We start from the raw sequence: 18,795 nt of genomic DNA, 5'->3' as shown, positions 1-18,795 counted from the left end.
GTATCAAACAGAGCAGGCCCGCAAGAATGATTAATTTTGGAAACAAATTTACCTGAGCTCATGTGCAGTAAAAATCGGCAATGTCAGTGACAGAGCAACTCACATTATCGGAGCGCTGGTTTACCTGACTGTGCCGGCTGCCGACCACTGACATCACAGCGGCGTCAGGCTGTGCGAGGGGCTTATGGTCAGACCACGAGTGTCTGTAAGAGCCGGAGGGGTCCTTCCCCATCTCACCTTCCAGGGCAATTCTGTAAGACAGCAGTCAAGTCACTCTCTGAACTGAGAAAATAAAAAGCTTCTGAAAAGGAAAAGCACATTAATTTCTTGGAGAATGAATCCTTGCCATTCTCCCTCTGACAAAGGGCTGGAAAGACAGACTTACTAGAGCGAGAGCTGCTAGAGAGACCCTGATCATTGACTCGGGCAAAACTTACCGTCCCCAACCTCCCCATTTCTTTAAAAGAGTGTCTTGGTGCAGTTTCCATGCAGAACACCTGGACTCAAAGAACTGAGCCAGAGGGCAGGTAAAGCACCCTTGTCACAGTGAGAAACGACTCTCCTGCAACACTGGTGCCTCGGGAGATGCTGAATTTCTAGAAATCTAGTTTTTGTTTTATACTAATATTTTCAGCAGAAAAGGAGAGAAACACGGTTCTGAGGTCTGGGGCTACCCTGCTTCCTTCCAACCCTCCTGTCAGGCTGGATGGTGATGCTGTGCCCGGGGGCGGGCGCTGCTGGACACAGGGCAGGCAGCCGAGGGCAGGACACACACATGCTCTCCTCCTGACCTCCGCAGCTGCCTTCTGCGTAGCTGGTGTCAGGGGTCGAGAGGAGAGAAAAACCCCAAGGCTGAGGAGAACAGTCCCACCTGTCCCCAGGTACATGGTTGGCTGGTGCCTGTCCCATGGGTCTGTGCTGCAGTGCTGGGCTTTGCCTGGCGGAGTTTGTTCCAGACGGTGGACCATGGTGCTCTATTCAAATGAGAAAACAGAATGAGGATTTGCACAGGAAAATGTGAAGGCCAAGTGGATCTAGGAAAGTGAAACAATGGCGCACACTGTGGCCAGATGTCTGGACAGTAGTATCTCTCCCATTTTGGCTTTGACTGATGCTCATGTTTCAAGAGAACAGGAGGCATACTCCTGCTTCCCATGGTCCTCCTCCTTTTGGTCACTCGTGCAACCTGAGAGCCAGAAATGCAGTCATATTTATCTAGAAGACAGAGCTCCAGGCACGATCTGTTGGTTTCCAGATCATATGCCTGTTTCTTAATCGGTAAGCCATTCTAGGTGACAGTGACAGGCCTCGGGAATCTGGAACACAGAGGCCAGTTTGCAAACTACTCACACATCTTTGAACCCACGTTTTAATAAAGGAGCTACTATTCTGCCTGACACTAGCACCAAAGATTATGAAATCATCCTGAGTGTTGGCAAATGTTTAGAGAGCTTCAGCTGCTTCTGTTTCCTAAGAACACAATACAGGTGAAAGAGCAACATGTTTACATATCATTCCAAACAGCGCTGAATCCTCTGCTGTTCCTTGAAGGCAAATCTCATAGCCAAGCACAGTAACTGCCTGCATTAGAGCTAGATGGGAGTCAAAGGGGATGCCAGTTAGAAGAGATTCTTAAGGTTGGCAGACTTTTTTTTTTTTTTTTTGAGACTAAGTTGCAGGGCTGGCCTCAAACTCGTGATCCTCCTGCTTCAGCCTCCTGAGCGCTGGGCATGCTGGGATCATAGGTGTGCACTGCCACACCTGGCTAGACTCACTTTCTGAAAGCTGAAGCTTTTGAACATCTCAGTTTGTACAAATATCAAAGCCCAGGATATTTAAAGGACAGACAGCTTAGTGATTACAACCACCAACTCTGAAGCAAGATAGGAAATTCTAAGCCTGACTCCATCACTTACTAGCTATATGGTTTTGAGCAACTACTTACAGTTTCTGTACTTTTAATCATCATATCTGTAATGGAATCATAGTTATCTCATTGGGTTATTGTAGCAAATGAATTTGTAAGTGTACATTCTTAGAAGCAGTGCTTGGCAATATTCACTATAAAAGGTTTCTATTACAACTGTCATCGGGGGCCGGGGATTTAGCTCAGTGGTTTCGCTGCCTGCTGCGCAAGCACAAGGACCCAAGTTCGATCCCTGGAACCAAAAAAAAAAAAAAAAAAGTATACAACTGTCATCATTATCATATGTCTCATTTGAAGTTACATTTCTCTTAAAGTATCCAGTCTGAAATATTTCCCTTACTTTGCAGAAATGTTCAATGCATTTTAGGTTAGGATGCCACATGGAAAGATATATGAACTGAATCTTGGAATGCAATGGAAAAAGTCTGACATTAAATATAAGAGATATGAGTGTCAGGAAGCAATTTCTACTGAGGAAGCTGAAACTTCAGGCTCTATTATATGTACCACTTTTATGGTTTGGATTGTGTCTCTTGAATGTTCTTGGGACTGAAAACACAATGTGTTCTTATTTAACAGTGTCTTGGAACTGGAAGCGAAATAGGCAGAGTGAAAAATGGTAGGACAGAGAAACAGTATATGGTCAGCCACGGGCCCTGGGGACTCTGAACATTCTGTGGCTGCTGGGTTTGGATGTCAACATGGATTTCAGCAAGGAGCAGCAGACCTGGGGGTGTAGCTGAAGCTTCTGCACACCTGCACAGAGGTGATTCTGCTTCGATGCCTGGTGTCCAGGAAGGCAGGGTGGGATGGGAGTGGAACAGGCTGCTAAACTTTTTTTTCTTGGGAGTGGTAGGGAACAAATCTGTTGCTCTTTTATAGTAGAGCTATCATGAATTTTATTTTCCTAATTAGTTTCAGGAGCTACCAGTTGGCCTTCTAATTGGTCTCCTTGCCACCAATCTGGCTTTCATTCTGCTTCCAGGATTGCAGTTCTAACACGCAGACTGAAACACGCTTAAGCAGCTACAGTGGCTTTATGCTGCATGTTAAGACACTGTCTCAGCTTGTCACTCCTGCCTTCCCACATCACCTGCTGTTCAAAATGTCACCTCCTTTATGGCTCCTAAGCACACGGTGGTCAGTGTCCCACCAGCATCTGACCACACTGTGAGCTGGCTCAGCAGCCCCTTCTTCTGCTGGACTGTGGCCTCTCCCCATCTTTATCACCCTGTATCCACCACCTTTGCTGACTGGCTGTGTCAGTTTCAAGTGATCCAGCTCTATGCTCGAGAGCTCATTATAGACTTGAAACCTCTTCCTGTCACTGTAAATTCATGGTTACTACGCAGGGGATGGAAACTGATGGGAAAATTGTATCTACCAACAAGATGACTGGGAGAAATACTTGTACCTCCATATAAGTCCAACATAAATACCTATTTGGCTTTATGAGTTTGGCTAGCCTAATTGATATCAGAGGACAGCATAAATAAGCTGACCACTTTCAAGTTTTGCTCCACCTTCCGGTAAGGAGGAGAGACACCACCTCTAGGCAAAAGGTACAAGCTGATGCTTACTTTTTAAGTTCCATGTTTCATGTCTTCATCATGGTTAAAAACTTATTGGCATTCTTTTCATTTTTGGTCCTCAGCCCATGCTATGGACCTCCTCCAATTTATTTCTGTGTTAGAAGCTAATCTACTTCTTAAATTTATTTATTCCATGATGTCAATCTGGCCTGTTCTCTTTGTATTTTATCCAAAGTTTCCAAATAGTAAACAAGTGGGTTAAGTATATCTCTCCCTCTCTCAACAAGCATGACAGTCTTTGCTCCACTATTGTGCATAAATACCTAAGTATATTATCAGAAGATACATACAAAATCCACAGTAAACTATAGTAACAACCATTAATGGGTTAAGATTTGTTTTATCCAGAGTAAATAAGGACCCCATGAGAGAACTTTCTAAAACTAAGACTCTATTGAAGGGCATAAAAGATGATCTGAAAAACTAGAGAGATATCCCATTCTGTTAGGTGAGATGACTTGGATGTTTTAAAATATAAGTAATCTTAGAGTATATATATGTATGTATGTGTATACATATATATATATATTTCAATATATCCCAATAAAATTAGATTTTTTGGAGGAGCTTAATAATTTGCTCTAAAATTTCACATGGAATAATGATAAATGCAAATTTACAGACAAACAATTCTGAGTATATGTGATATCTGTGTATATATCTCTATGTCTAATAATCTATCCATCTTAAACATTTATAGGGTAAGTTAATGTATAGGAGAGATGCACAAGTCAATGGGGGGAGGAGGTACAGTGGTTGATGTGGGGAAAGTGGCTCATGATAGGAATGAAAGAAAAACTGAATTCTTTCCAAAACCATATACAGAGGTAGGCTCCAAATAAATTAAAGATCTAGGGCTGGGGATTTAGCTCAGTGGTTGTGCCGCCTGCCTTGCAAGCGCAAGGGCCCAAGTTTGATCTCCAGTACCAATAAATAAATAAATTAATTAATTAATTAAAGATCTAAATGCAACAGAATAAATGTAACAGAAGACAATATAAGGGGAATGTGTGATGTAGAGTAAAAGGATGACTTACTTCAAAACCTCAAAAGCTCAAGCCATAAGGTAAAACATTTGACAACATCTAAACTAAAAGATTCAGTATAACATGGGTACCATGGGTCAAAGTTAGCATGACACAAGGAAAAGATATTTGTACTTTTTAAAATAAAATTGAACAAATGCCTGTATAATTCACAAAAAAACCATAATACCAACAAGAAAACAATAGAAATCCCAAAAGAAAAATAAATGAAAAGTATGAACAGGCAGGCAATTCATAAGAGAAAAACCCCAAGCATAAGAAGAGATATTCAACTTCATGGATAGTTTGAGAAATGAAAATTAAATGACAGTGAGATAATACTTCCCATGCTTTACCAAACTCAAAAGCTGGTAATGTCAAGTACTGGCTGGGATATAAAGGTAGGGAAGAAATCCCCAGTGTTTTACTGGGGGAAGTACGGATGGATGCAGCAGTTACGGAGAGCAATCTGACAGTGTTGAGTTGAACTAATCATATAAGCGTGCTTTGATCTAGCAGGTGTACCCCCAGAAGTCCTCACCCTGTTTTATAAGGAACACAAATGCAGACTGTGTGATACTCTGCAGATGGAGCCAGTGTGGCTGTCCACGGGGAAGTGGACAGGTGGCATGTGGTGAATAAACATTTTGGAAACCGTCAAGCAGCTCGAAGTGATCATCTATGTTCACCCAGCCATGTGGATAAATCTTAAAACCACATGATCCTACGGCAGCAAAGCATGGCAGCCAAAGAAAAAAAATAAATGAACTGGATTTCATCCCATTAAAACTTTGTATAGGGCCAGGAATTTAACTCAGTGGTTTTGCCGCCTGCTGCGCAAGCGCAAGGACCCAGGTTCGATCCCTGGTACCAAACCCCTCCCCTCTCAAAAAAAAAAAAAAAACCAAACTCAAAAAACTTTGTACATTAAAGGTCAGTAACAAGAAAGTAAAAAGACATCTGAAAAGTGGGGGGTGGGGGGTGGGGGGGAAATACTTGCAAACCATTTATTTGATAAAGATCTAGTATTCAGAATATATAAAGAAATCCTACAATCCAACAATAAAAATGACAAAAACTGAGTTATAAATGGGTGAAAGATTTAAGTAGACATTTCTCTGCAGAAGATACACAAATGGCCCACAAGCACATGCACCGCAGAAATACAAATCAAAGACACAGACCACTTCACACCTTCTAGAATGAAAACCGAACCCCCAAAACCATAAGTGTTGGAGAGGCGAGGAGAAACTGGAAGCCTCCTGTATTACTGGTGAGAATACAAAATGCTGTTGCTGGGGAAAACAGCTTGGCAGTTCTTCCAAAAATTACCATATGACCGAACAATTATACTCCTAGGTACACACAACAAAAATGAAAACACACACAGCACAACACTGTGCACACTGATATTCACAACAGCATCATTCACAAGAGTGAAAAGGCAGAAAACCCAAATGCCTACCAAGTGATTAACATGTAAGCAAAATGTACATATACATAAAGGAAGATTATTAGTGATGAAAAGGAATGATGTTATAAATGCTACACAGTATTTATAGCAAGGATGAACCTGAAAAACACTTTGCCAAGTGAAAACAGCCAGACACAAAAGGCCACATGACTCTATATGAAATGCGCAGCACATCCACAGAGACAAAAAGACCGAAGGCTGCCCAGGGACAGGGGCTGCAGAACGGGAAGTGATGGCTAATAGGCATGGGAGTCTTTCTGGGGTGCTAAAATGTGAAATTACTGGCGATGGCTGCACAACCCTGTAAATACACAAAAAACAGTGAATTGAACACATTAGAGTAACAAATTTTATCGTATGTGAGGATTATATCCTAATTTGGGGAAAAGCCTGAGAGCACAGTTCAGGGAGACTGCTTGCCCAGCGTGAGCAAAGGCCTGGGTTCGACCCCCAGCACTGCAAACAGCAACAGAAACACAAAGCCACGTCTCTGAGGAGGAACCCAGCATACAAATCTATGACCCAAGACCACTTATATAACTCATAAACGCTAACACAACGAAAAGTAGATTGTAAAAGGCATACCAAAATGCACATAAAACATACTAGAATGGTGGGCTGGGGATTTAGCTCAGTAGTTTCGCCGCCTGCTGCGCAAGCACAAGGACCTGAGTTCAATCCCCAGTACCAAAAAAAAAAAAAACATACTAGAATGGTTGCCACTGGGAGCAGTGAGAGAAATGAGAGTGGAATATGGAGACAAATGGGAATAAGCAGATAAATAAATGGAAAGCAAATAAAACTATGCCAATACTGCCAGAATCATCCCAATTAAGTCTTTGGTAACTTATATTCACTCTCAAAAATAAATCAAACAAGGCCTGACCCGCCCCTAAAAAAAGAAGAAATCAATTTGAGAACATAATATAGAATAAAAGTTTCTTCCTGGTTAGCAGACACTACAGACCTAGTTGATTTCTATGCGCACTTGAGAACAAAACCTCGCAGGCGAGGGAGGGAAGGCCATGGAGTGGGGCTGGCCCCAAGTCAGGCTGCGGTTTGAGAGTTTCAGACAGGGCAGGACACTAGGAAGGGAAGGACAGAGCGAACAACACAACTCTTTATCCATGTCGACGCCCTTCACCACCATAACAGGAATGGGGGTGCAGAGGGGCCGGAGGGGCGGGAAGAGGTGATCGGAACCTGTGCTTTCTGAAGACAGCTTTTGATACACAAATTTCACCTGACGTAGTACAGGTAAAGTTTATGCTGAATTCAGTGTGGAACTTGGAAGACTTACAAACTCCATGAATGAGACTGTTACGGACACAAAGGAGGCTTTCTATTTTTCCCTGAGAAAAATGAGGGATTCTGAATGTTTTCATAGTGTAATAAAAACCTAGAGTATAATAAAATAATGTGACTGTGTATAGAGAAGCGGTGCTGACATACGAAACACATTCTCAGTACATGTCTCTGAAGAGGTTCTGCCCACCCTTCTATTTCTCCTGAACCGTGACTAACATCACACAGGAAACCTCAAGTGCCTGTGCAGAAGTATCTGGACCAGAATGTCACAGGCAGCTTTTACTTAATTTAAGATGAATGAAAAAAAAGAATGAGCACCATCAACAATTAGTGGTAAGTTTTTGAAAAACAAAAGTACACTAAGAGAAAGACATGGTGATTTTTCTACTGAACTGTCTATTCCAGGATTACTCAAAGTGTGGCTTAGGGGTTAGTCAGCAGAAAGTAAGGATGCTGGAAGTAAGAATTTAGAAGATCTTAGAACAATTGGACAGAATAATTTTAGGTCTTTGTTTTAATTTTTAATTTTTATTGTATTTTAAAAATACTTGTCTGAGATGGATTGGGGATAAAAACCCTCTGGTCCTTTTCCGTAGATGGTCTGACTGATCTACACTACTGCTAGAGGGGGGCTAGGCCTCCCATTTCGAGTCCCTTCGATCAGTGTGTACTGCAAGCCAGGCGTGAGGATGTTAGTGTACTATGAACATCATTTCTACAACGACCTTGAAGTGTTATTTTTTATGGCACAGGGGCTTGCTTTCACAGGGGCTTGCTTTATCCTATAAGCCACAGAACAAACGTTAAGGCTAAAATACAGGTTACACAGACCATGATAAAGTCACTGAGATAAAGAAATTTGACTAGGTTCACATTTAAATAATATTTAAAGAATTTTTTATTCAAAAACATTTTACTGAGCACTTACTATGTGCCTAACATTTTAGACCCTTGAGGTTTAGCAGTGGACATGAAAATTCTAACTTTATGAATCATATGACTTTACATTTTAGTGGAAGACATAGACGATAAAAACAATCTCAGAGCCAAGCACAATGAAGAAAAGTAAAGTGGGGTGAGGGGAAGCGGAGTATGGAGAAGGCAGGGGATGAGTGTCTGAGACACTACTGTGGAGGAGGCTCAGCAGTCAGAAGTGCAGGTTCTGGGCTGGGGTTGTAGCTCAGAGCTGGAGTGCTTGCCTCGCATGAGCATCCCCAGAGCCAGGGAAAAGTATGGAGTCAGACTGCCTGATCCAAACACTGCCTCTGTTACTTAGGAGTTTTATGACCCCAGGCAAACTATCTAACTGTTCTGCAACAGTTTCTTCATCTGCCACGTAAGAAATGGTGCTGCCTACCTAGCGTCATTGTTGTAAATGAGTTAGTATGTGTGAAGTACTTAAAGAGTGAGAACAGCGCTTCTCACATAGAAAGTGCATGCTAAATGTTACTGTTATGGCCTGTGTCTAGACATCCCCCCAAAGCCTCATGCAGATGTAAGGTGGGGCTGAATCTGGAGTGTGTGAGCTGGGATTAAGGGCTGTGATTACTAAACCCCATGAGTGACTGGTTTGGTACCGCCCTGATCCCATAGGCTGGATGGGAGAAAAGGGGCAGAAAGATGCTGTTGAGGTCCCTTGTTGCTTTTGCGGCCTTCTTCTGCCACGAACTGTTGATTACGGACTGAAACCTCTACGAACTGTGAACTAAATAAACCCTTTCCCCTTTAACTTTGGGTATTTTGTCTCAGCAACAAGAGAAAAATAACACACAATTATTTATGTGGTGAGATTTAAGCAGAGACCTGAATGAGGCAGGCATGCAGGTAAAACAATGGCAGCTATCATTAGATGAACACCTTACGGTATTTTTGTGGCTTATATACATTTTCACTTTTGAACTCTGCAATAACCCTCAAATAGGTACTACTAGCTACACTCTACAGATCAAAAATTAAAGATTAGAAAGGTTAAGTGGCTTAAGGTCATTCAGCTAGCTATGCATAGGTGTCAGTGAATTCTGTCTATATTCTATTGAGTTCCTGCTGTCTCTGTTTAGGTGACAACACAGAGGGCTCAGAACTAAAACCTCCGGACTTTTACTTTGTTCATTTATTTAGTAGAATTCAAATTCCTTCATTCAAAAATATTTACTGAGCTCCTACTAAGTATAAGAGCCAACCACTAGCAATTCCTTTGTCTGCAAAAGCAGACTGCTTAAATAGGGAGAGTCACCTTCCAGAAGGGTGTGTCGGAGCGCTTGGAGGCCCATGAGACAGAGCCAAGAGAACTTGGGGAGGTAAATTTCAAATGCAGAGTGGGAGCAAAATCACAAAGCACGTCCCATGCAGAGAGCAGGGGGAGCGCTGGAGTTTCTGTGGAGGAAGATGTGAGAAAAGAACAGCCGAGTCTAGGCAGAGTGTGGGGCAGAACAGAGAAGGGGAAGAGGAGCAGGGATGTCCCTAGCCCTGGACAGGCCACAGGACTCATGCTACACAGGAATACCCAACACAGAGTGATTTATATCGTATGTCAGGGATAAAACATGACAGTGGGGTAAAGGGAACAGAAAAAGAGGCGCACTTGGGAAGTATAAAAGACCTAGAAACTGATTACATTAGAGGGCCACGGGGGAAAATGGAACACGAATAAACATAGAATGAAGAGCTTTAACATTAAAGATGGGCTCTTCATAAATTCTGTCTTGCCTTCTCATTAGTTTTGCAAAATGAGGGGAAATGAGATGAGCATTGCACAATGGTTACTTAGGAACTCAACAAAGAACATGGACTGATTCAAAATGGTTCCTAATTAGAAATTTTTAATGATTAAAAAGGCAGTGGTAAAGCAAGGCAAGACACTATTCCAGAGCTGACAGTGTTTTAGGCCTTCCTGCACTCTCCTCCCAATTCTCTTTTATAAAGCAGCTCCCTGGAACAAAGCCCTGCCCCAAGAAAAGGTACTTCACGGCCTGGCCCATCATAAAAGGCTGGGTAGCAACAGTGATATCCTTTGTACTGCTTAAAGGCTTTTAACTCAAGCAGAGACTTAAGACATTATTTTAAGAAAATAAGATCTGAAAAGTGTTACCAATCTTTCACTCCTGGGTGCTTGCTTTGCTGGCACATAAATAAATGTCCACCACTCAATAGCTGGATTATTTGTCTTGAGCTTCAGACAACTTTACAATAAACTGTCTTTTCAGTTCATTAAGTGGAAAAGGGAAAGAATGAGACTCCGCAGCATATAAATGGTTCTATCACTGTAGTTCTGTGCCTCTCAGCTCAGCACCGGGAAGACAAACCTACCACTTCCTTACCTTCTTCAGCAACGACTGTCAGTGTGACAGTGATGCCAGCATCTTTGATCAGCTGAACAATGCTGTCGTGGGACAGTTCAATAATGGACTGTCCATTCACCGCCGAGATATGATCTCCAACTTTCAGTTTTCCACATCGATCAGCCGGACTTCCTTCTATAACTCGGCCAATTTTATGAGGAATAACTGTGGGAAAGAACCCCCAGGTTTTTCAGTTATTCAATATATCTGCTAGTGTTGGATTTATCATCATCATTTAAAAGTTCAATATAACATCAAAGAAACATCTTTACAAACATAGCAAAAAAGCACCACACATCATCATTCTATCCAAAGGCAACTACTTTCAAATCACCTCCAACTATGACAACACGCATAGATGCTTGGGTGTGGGGGGTGTCCTGGGGATTGAACCCAGAACCTAGCACATGCCAGTCAAATGCTCTGCCATAACCCTAGCTCTTTTTATTTAGAGACAAAGTCTCACTAAGTTGCCAACACTGGCCTTGAACCTGCAACCCTCCGCCTCGGCCTCCACAGCACCTGAGACTGCAGGCATGTGCCACCATGCCCAGCTTGTGCAGGTTCTCTTTACACAGCTGTGGCCACAAATATAAACCTCTTTGTTGTTTTCTATTCACCAGAAACCTGGTTCCAGTTTTTTTTATTCCTGAAGGTCAGACTATATTTTAGAAACTTTATAAGGACAGTGACTATTCTGTCAGGAAAAAAAAGAACCAAAGAGCATCAAACTAAGTGGAGGTGAAGGTGGAGGTGTGGAAAGGGGCCGGGAGCCCACTCAGGAAAGCTGGTCATGCGTGCACGGAAGTGGCGATGGAAGAGGGTAGATGTGCACAAGAGAATTCCAGGAAGGCGGACACAGGGAGAGAACAGAACTTCCCAGGCCCGGGAGTGCGACAGCACAGCCCTCCTCAGCTGTGGGCCCTGGGGACTCCACACAGCCGCAGATGAGGAGGCCCGCAGATCACCACAGGCAGCGGCAGTGGCACACTATCCAAGGACTGCTGGGACCAGAACCACTGTCCTGGAAAAGCTCCTTATCCTTGCTCAGGCCCAGAAACCCACCAAGGCCCACACAGGCCCGTCAGGCCTCTCCCTCCACCTCCTCCTGGGCCTTCCAGATGCTGGCTGGGCGACCCTGGCTTTCCCCATGGGCTCCGCTGCAGTCCTGCCTCCTCTGTCCTGTGGCCACCCCCACCAAGACCTCCGTGCACTGCCCTGTTCCAACTGCTATGGCATCAGCCTAAACTTTCCTGGGTAAGGGCTACTGGTCTCAAGGATACTGATGATGTCTCACAGATCTGGCACTTCATTGTTTATTGTTAGCCACCAGGGTTTATCAAGTTTTTAGTTATTTTAGAAACTGTTACGAGACCCTCTCTGGCTCTGGTGAAAAGGCCCTTAGTTCTGAGAGTGGTGGCACACACCTGTAATCGCAGCTACTTGGGAGGATGAGGCAGAGGCAGGAGGATCACAAGTTTGACACCAATCTTTTTTTTTTTTTTGGTACTGGGGATCAAACTCGGGACCTTGGGCTTGCGAGGCAGGCGCCGGAACCACTGAGCTAAATCCCTGGCCCCTGACACCAGTCTTGTCTCAAAAAATAAAAGAGCAGCTGGAGGTGTAGCTCAGTGGCATAGCACTCACCTAGCTTATGTGAGGGCCTGGGTTTAAGCCCCAGGGAGGGCACTTGCTCCCAAAAGAGCCTTTCAAATGCATATAGGCCAAACTTGAGTTTAGGACTCAATGATTACTGGTCAGAAATCCAGATACAGTGAAATAAATGACCATTAAAATGAATCCTGTTTAGTTCTACACAGATATTAATTCCTTTTATTTATGTCTTTAGATCTTTTCAAAATTCAAAAGCTGAGTAGGACCAGAACATTAAGTACTTAATGTTAAGACTTTCTGACTCACGGATAAAATTCGCCCCTGAACGCACACAGCTGCGTCTCACACACGCGGACTCTGCATAGCTCTCCAGACCACAGCTCTCACTGCAGAGGGCTTTTCCTCTACTAATCGGTAGGACACTGTGCTGTTACCAAGCTGAAAACGCACTTGGGAAATTCTGTCAAACAAAATACCTTGCACCGTGTGTTTCAGGAAACAAAAGTTCCTTCTATATTTCCTAGCCGAGATCAGCAAACTTACCAGGCACTTGGGCTCTTGCTGACTACTGACTGATATGAATAAGGGTAATTAATATTTTTAGATAGCACTATGAATTGTGTTCATTTCCTTAGTAAAACACTCCTTACTAGTATCTGAATCAGACCTAGGATTATATTAGGCACATTTTAATAGATCTTCATTTAACAGGCTGGCAAAGTTATTACTGGTCATGATTTACGTCCCTACAGACAGGACCTTGGCTCCTCTCGGATTATACAGTGGAGATTTCATCTTAAAATGTAGAAAGTTAATTTTGGAAGCAAGTACCTTCTAGCTCCGAATTATATCAAATACTTAAACAGAAAAACGCCAAGGCAACCTGGGGCGTGTCCTGTGCCAGGCACTGTGAGCTGACTCCCTAACTGCCCAGCAGGTGGCGCATCAGAAACATGGGGTGGATCATATAGTGGCCCTGTGGTGATCTTTTTTTCTTTTATTTTTTTTCTGGTACCGGGGATCAAACTTGGGACCTTGTGCTTTCGAGGCAGGCACAGTGCTGCTGAGCTAAATCCCTGGCCCCTATTTCTCAATTTTTATTTTTTATTAGTATGTACGTAACACATCATAATCCCTTTTCCTTTCTCTTCCCCCATCTGTTGGCCCCCTTTCCTTTTGCAAAAGATCTATCTCCCTATCTCCTAATATCTATCTCTCTTATTTTGTCCTTTTTTATACCTTCGGTTTCTCATATAAGAGAGATCATGTGATTTTTAAGTTTCTGTCTGTTTTATTTCACGTAACATTATGGTCTCAAGGTGCATCCATTTTTCCACAAATAACTCATTTATCCTTTTTATGGCAAAGTAGTACTCACCATTGTATAGGAATACCACACTTTCTTTATCCATTCTTTCTAAATCATTCCTGTAGTTACTCTCTGTCTTAGAAAAGATTTACACATACACAGATCCCCTGAGCAGCAACCTGGCACACTGAAAAGGGTCCGTTCAGACGTGGGAAAGCATCGAGCAGAATTAATACCTGAAGTCTCTGCTGCCCCTTTCTCCCCTTGGAAAGTAGTGCGCACAGCTTCCTAGAGGGTTAGCTAGCTGGGTGAAAGCGGCCACACTCTACTCTCTCGTCCTTACGTACAGCAGTACCACCCAGCAGCTCACACTCACCACAGACCAGCCGGGAGGTAACTACCTTCTAAACACTGCCCCAGTGCACCCGGAGGTTTTGAAGGTATTCACTCCGAGTACACATAGCTACGGAGAAGCCTTGTTTTTGTTGTACACACAATCCAGGGTCACTCGCCATAAAGCCATCTTCTCCGTTTCTTTCATCTCTGGCCTCAAATGGCCACAGCCAGGCTTGTTCCGCTGCTGAGATCACCTTAATGCTCTTAAATATTTCTTTTCATGAAATGAAAGGACAGTAACTGGAAATATTCCCTTCTCAAAGAAATCTCTGCAACCAGAACTGAAAACCATATAATAAGAGTAACACTAAAAGCTCAGAGGCACTGGCAAAGCGAAAACGAGCCACATCCTTTTCACCTCTGGAGAGGCCTTTTAAGCACTGTGCTTGTGCGGCCTAGGCCCATGGTGAGGAAGCTGACCTAGATGGCCGTCCCGGTGGAGAATCTCAGGATTTCAGGACTGGCACCAGAGACACTAGGAACTCTTCCTCAGAAGAAAAATGTAATCTACTTTATGCGGAGTTCTGTGACAAGGCCCAGAAGGAGGGATTTATTGTGCCAGGCCTCCTGCCTCTCCTGTTCGAGTGCCCTTCCAAGATGCACTCTGTTCACACAGACAGCAGCACTCACTCAGCTCTGGGAGCAGAAGCTCTTCCTTTCCCTTACTGCAGGACTAAGAATGCTTGAGGACTCAGCGTTTTGTGAGATTATTAAATAGCAGTTCAACAAAATTGCCAGTTCTTCTTTTGCACCATGATAGAAAATCTCAAGTACTTCACATAAAATTTATCAACAAGCTGAGCCTAATTTACCATTCAGGATGATAATTAATGAGCTGCAAACACTCGTTTTTCTGCCACACTTTAGATGCTGTTTCAATTTTACATTTTAATTGGGCTTTCTTTCCCAACCCATTATCAATATTAATAAACTAAAGTTTCTTCTAAAAAGAAGGTTGGCAGGCATACTGGTGTGCCTGTATTCCCAGCTCTTTGAGAGGCTGAGGCAGGAGGATCACATAAGCCCACAGACATGAGGTCAGCCTCCAGTTTGAAGGAGATGTCATCACAAAACAAAACACAAACACAGGTCAAGAGCTAGGAATCATTTTAAAATAAAGATGATAATAACAATAGCAGCAGCTAACATATTGAAGGTCTGTCCACAGGCTTCACATGATTATCTCCTGTAATCCTCACATTCCACTGTAGAGTTCCCTGAGACACCCAATGGGTCAGTGTCTACTCCGGTTGACCCAGAAGGTGGAAGACTGCTGACTCTGAGGAGCCAAAACCTTGAAGACAGGATGTTTTGCCAGCTTGGACAGAGATGGGCCTTTGGGGGGGGGCCCGGGGGACAATCAGATAAAGGTTAATAATTCAGCCAAACTGTCACCATGCACTGCTTGCCTGCCTTGCTACCTAAAACAAACATCTGTGCTCAGCAGAACATTATGCTTTTGTTGTTCCTCAATAATTCAGGGGGTCTGAGTCAGTTTGGGGCTTCACTCCACCCCAGCGAAGTCCCCTGGCCCCCAACAAAGATATTCTTTGACTCTCGCGTCTTCATTTCTCTATCAGGGTTTGCATGCCCAACCTGGCATTGCACTAGCACAGAAGCATTATCACCCTCCACACTGTACAGCAGACACTGTACTCTTGCAGTGTAAGCAGCTTGTCCAAGGCCAGATTGCCATCCAAAGACGCACAAAGAGCTTGACTCCAAGTTTGTGTGATTATAAAACCCAATACTTAGTGACATGATCATTTTGTGTGTGCGTGATAACTGAAAATTGAACCCAAGGCCTTTTCATTGAGCTACATCCCCAGCCCCATCCATCCATCCACCCACCCATCTCCTTACCTACCTGCCTGGAGTCTCACTAAGTCACAAAGTTGCCCAGGCTGTGTTAGAACTTGCAATCCTCCTGTCTCAGCCTCTCAGAGTGCTGAGATTACAGATGTACACCACCGTGCCTACCTTAATGACACTATGCTATACAAAGATTGAACATCTACACACAGAAAACTATCAAAACAGTAAAAAGTTATTTAAATGAACAAAAGATTTAAAAAATTTAAATACAAACAAGTATAAAAATATGTTTAAACATTTAAGCAGTACAATTTTTTACTGAATTCCTCTCTAATGCTTATTTTGATGGTGAATATTAGACTCTCCCCTAATTTTTGCAGTGCGAGAGAGGGAATATCTTCAATATAAAAAGTGATTGTTGGGCTGGGGATTTAGCTCAGTGGTTCCGCTGTCTGCCTCGCAAACACAAGGTCCTGAGTTCGATCTCCGGTACCAAAAAAAGTGATTGTCGTCTATCACACAGAGGAGTAATCTTTCACTATTTCTGTTAATGTAGATACTTGAGATTATTGTATGATATCAGAATGACAGTATGATTATTCTAATTGGTTGTTTTTGGAAAGACAGATTTCCACAGATACAACATGAAACCACCTACAAGCTGCTTTCCTTTCCTTTTCCTGACAGAGGCCGCATAATCATCCTCACAGCATCAGTGACAGCTCCAGTTCCAAGTGTTACCATAGCAACTGCTTTTGGAAAATGGAAACTAGTATCAGTGAGCAGTGACCTGATACTATAGCAATAACTCATATTTGTGACTGAATTTCTTTCTTTAAACTTTGGATTAATTTTAGCAAGATTTCTGTAAATTGGTTTGGTTCACAACACTTTCATGAAAACATTTTCTTTTCTTACTAAGGTTTTAGTGACCATTTAGTCTAAAAGGATCTCACTAACCAAGATAAATTCAAATCCAATGGCAAAAGCTAGAGTATATTTTCATGTAGTCAAAGATTTTTATCACTGATAACCAAAAATAATGTTATCATACAAGGATGATACACAAATATCATCTTATATTCAATTGGATTTTATATTTAAACATTACTTCTCAGCAACATCAAGACCAACACTGAATCTGCTGAATCATAATAGCCCTGAACTTACTAGATACTACTTCCTCTGTAACTGATGAAACTGGTGTTTGTCTACATTCACCTCTCCCAGAAGTGAATACTCTGCTAAATTTGGTTCAGGATATTTGCATTAAGTCTTAAAGGTTCTGACAAAATTTTTACCTTTCAATAAAACATATATGAAAGGTAGGATGCCTCATTCAACAAGGGTACATTATAGTTAGAATAGAGCAATTGTTATTCAATAATATGAAAGAACTATTTAAGATATATTTGTGTCAAGGATTTTGGTAATCTGTTTTGCTTCTTTGTAGTTACTTCTATTGTTTATTTCTATGTCCACAATTTCTCCTAAAAGTCTCTGACCTCAAATTTTTAAAAAAATCAGTATTGTATTTTTCCCTAAATCCATCAAGTTAGGTCCCTGATAAGCTGTCTCAGTATAATCTTGATACAAACTGAACTATTGCAACATATTTTATAGAATCTGAGATAACAAATAAACCTGAAGCATGGAAGGTATGATTCAGATTACCTGACTTTGAAAAAAAGGAAAATATTTTTTAAAAGGTAAGTCTCTAAGGCAATTTATACACAGTTCCTGTTAGTTTAACAGGGCCTGGAAGGGAGAGACAACAGGAGACAGCGGTCCCTACCTCCTGGGGGTGGTTTGCTTTTGGAGGTGAGGATGACAAAACCAAATCCTTCATTTTCTTTTCGTTGTAAGACAACATCGTAGGCCTCATGGGGAGCAAGTCTGGTGGGCACCTCTGCTCGGTTCAGGCGGGGAGATCCATTCTGTGTCGAATTGAAGGCTTGGGAGCTGTCATCCTCAGGTTGTTTTTCTGTAATAAACATGATCAGTTTTGATATTTTTTGAAAACCGTAAGTTTTGGTAAGGAAAGTGTTTTTGTGCTAAGCCTCTCAAAGAAAGTTTCCTTTCTAATAACACAAAGAATAGAAAAGCAGCCCCCATGGAGCTCTGGGCATAATCTGAGTGCACATGTAGGCAGCAGTAGTCCATTTGTAAATACAATACCTAAGGATGTAACTGGAAAAATACCACCCAATGTTATCCCACTCTAAAATTTGATACTAAAAAAATTATTTCTGAAAAGTTTTAGTTCTGTTGTGGTTTATATATAACCTTGAGCAATAATTTAAAAAAAAACATAATGAGAAATGATTCAGTAAACTTCCTTTTAAGATCAATGTATATATAACTGAGTTCAGTGACTGGTATTTATTGGTGTCTGAGAGGTCACGGGGTCAGGGCAGAAGTGCTGACTCCACCGAAGTCTGCCATCTGCACAGGATTTGTCCTCTACAGTGTACTTTGCAATTGAAGTTTCCTGACTGATGAGATCGGAGGGTTCATCATTAGCAGTTCTCGGCCTTTCTTCTCCCTCTCGCTGGGACACATAATAAGCTGTGCGTACCAGCAGGCTCTCCTGGCGCACATGAGGTCACATGGAATCACTGGCAAATGGGCAGTTAACCTACACCTTGTGCAGCTATTCAAGGGTGGCACCACAAGTTAAGAATGATACCAAGATCCAACTGACATATTTTTAATTTTTTGCTACTGGGGATCGAACTTGGGACCTTGCACTTGTGAGGCCCAGCTGACTTTTTTCTTTTTTTTTTTGGTACCAGGGATCGAACTCAGGTCCTTGTGCTTGCGCAGCAGGCGGCAAAACCACTGAGCTAAATCCCTGGCCCACAACTGACTTTTAAAAAGGCTAATCTTGAGTGATAATTTGGTCAGACAATCAACAATCCCAACACACAGCAGCTGTGGAACACACTCTTTTGGCTCAAAATTTACACAATCATAAGACTATGTTTTAGAATCTCA

At 42.4% G+C, this 18,795-nt stretch overlaps 1 protein-coding gene across 4 annotated transcripts in view; it reads right to left on the bottom strand.

Annotated features, from left to right (window-relative positions):
* Positions 1 to 18,795, bottom strand: part of Magi3 (membrane associated guanylate kinase, WW and PDZ domain containing 3) — a 259,223-nt gene that overhangs the window by 9,517 nt on the left and 230,911 nt on the right. For all 4 annotated transcript variants that reach the window (XM_004853757.4, XM_013075458.3, XM_087212703.1 and 1 more), the window contains 4 exons: positions 17,594 to 17,782; positions 10,644 to 10,829; positions 872 to 974; positions 125 to 251 (listed from right to left, as the gene is read on the bottom strand). In XM_004853757.4, coding sequence (XP_004853814.2) covers positions 125 to 251; positions 872 to 974; positions 10,644 to 10,829; positions 17,594 to 17,782 — 605 coding nt within the window. The remainder of the gene's footprint in view (positions 1 to 124; positions 252 to 871; positions 975 to 10,643; positions 10,830 to 17,593; positions 17,783 to 18,795) is intronic.

Source organism: Heterocephalus glaber, unplaced genomic scaffold (genome assembly GCF_053883595.1).
Source record: "Heterocephalus glaber isolate CG9 unplaced genomic scaffold, H.glaber_assembly_v1.0 deba00001442, whole genome shotgun sequence".
Lineage (NCBI taxonomy): Eukaryota > Metazoa > Chordata > Mammalia > Rodentia > Bathyergidae > Heterocephalus > Heterocephalus glaber.
The sequence above is the reverse complement of the archived record's forward strand: the minus strand, read 5'-3'. Positions and strand labels throughout refer to the sequence as shown.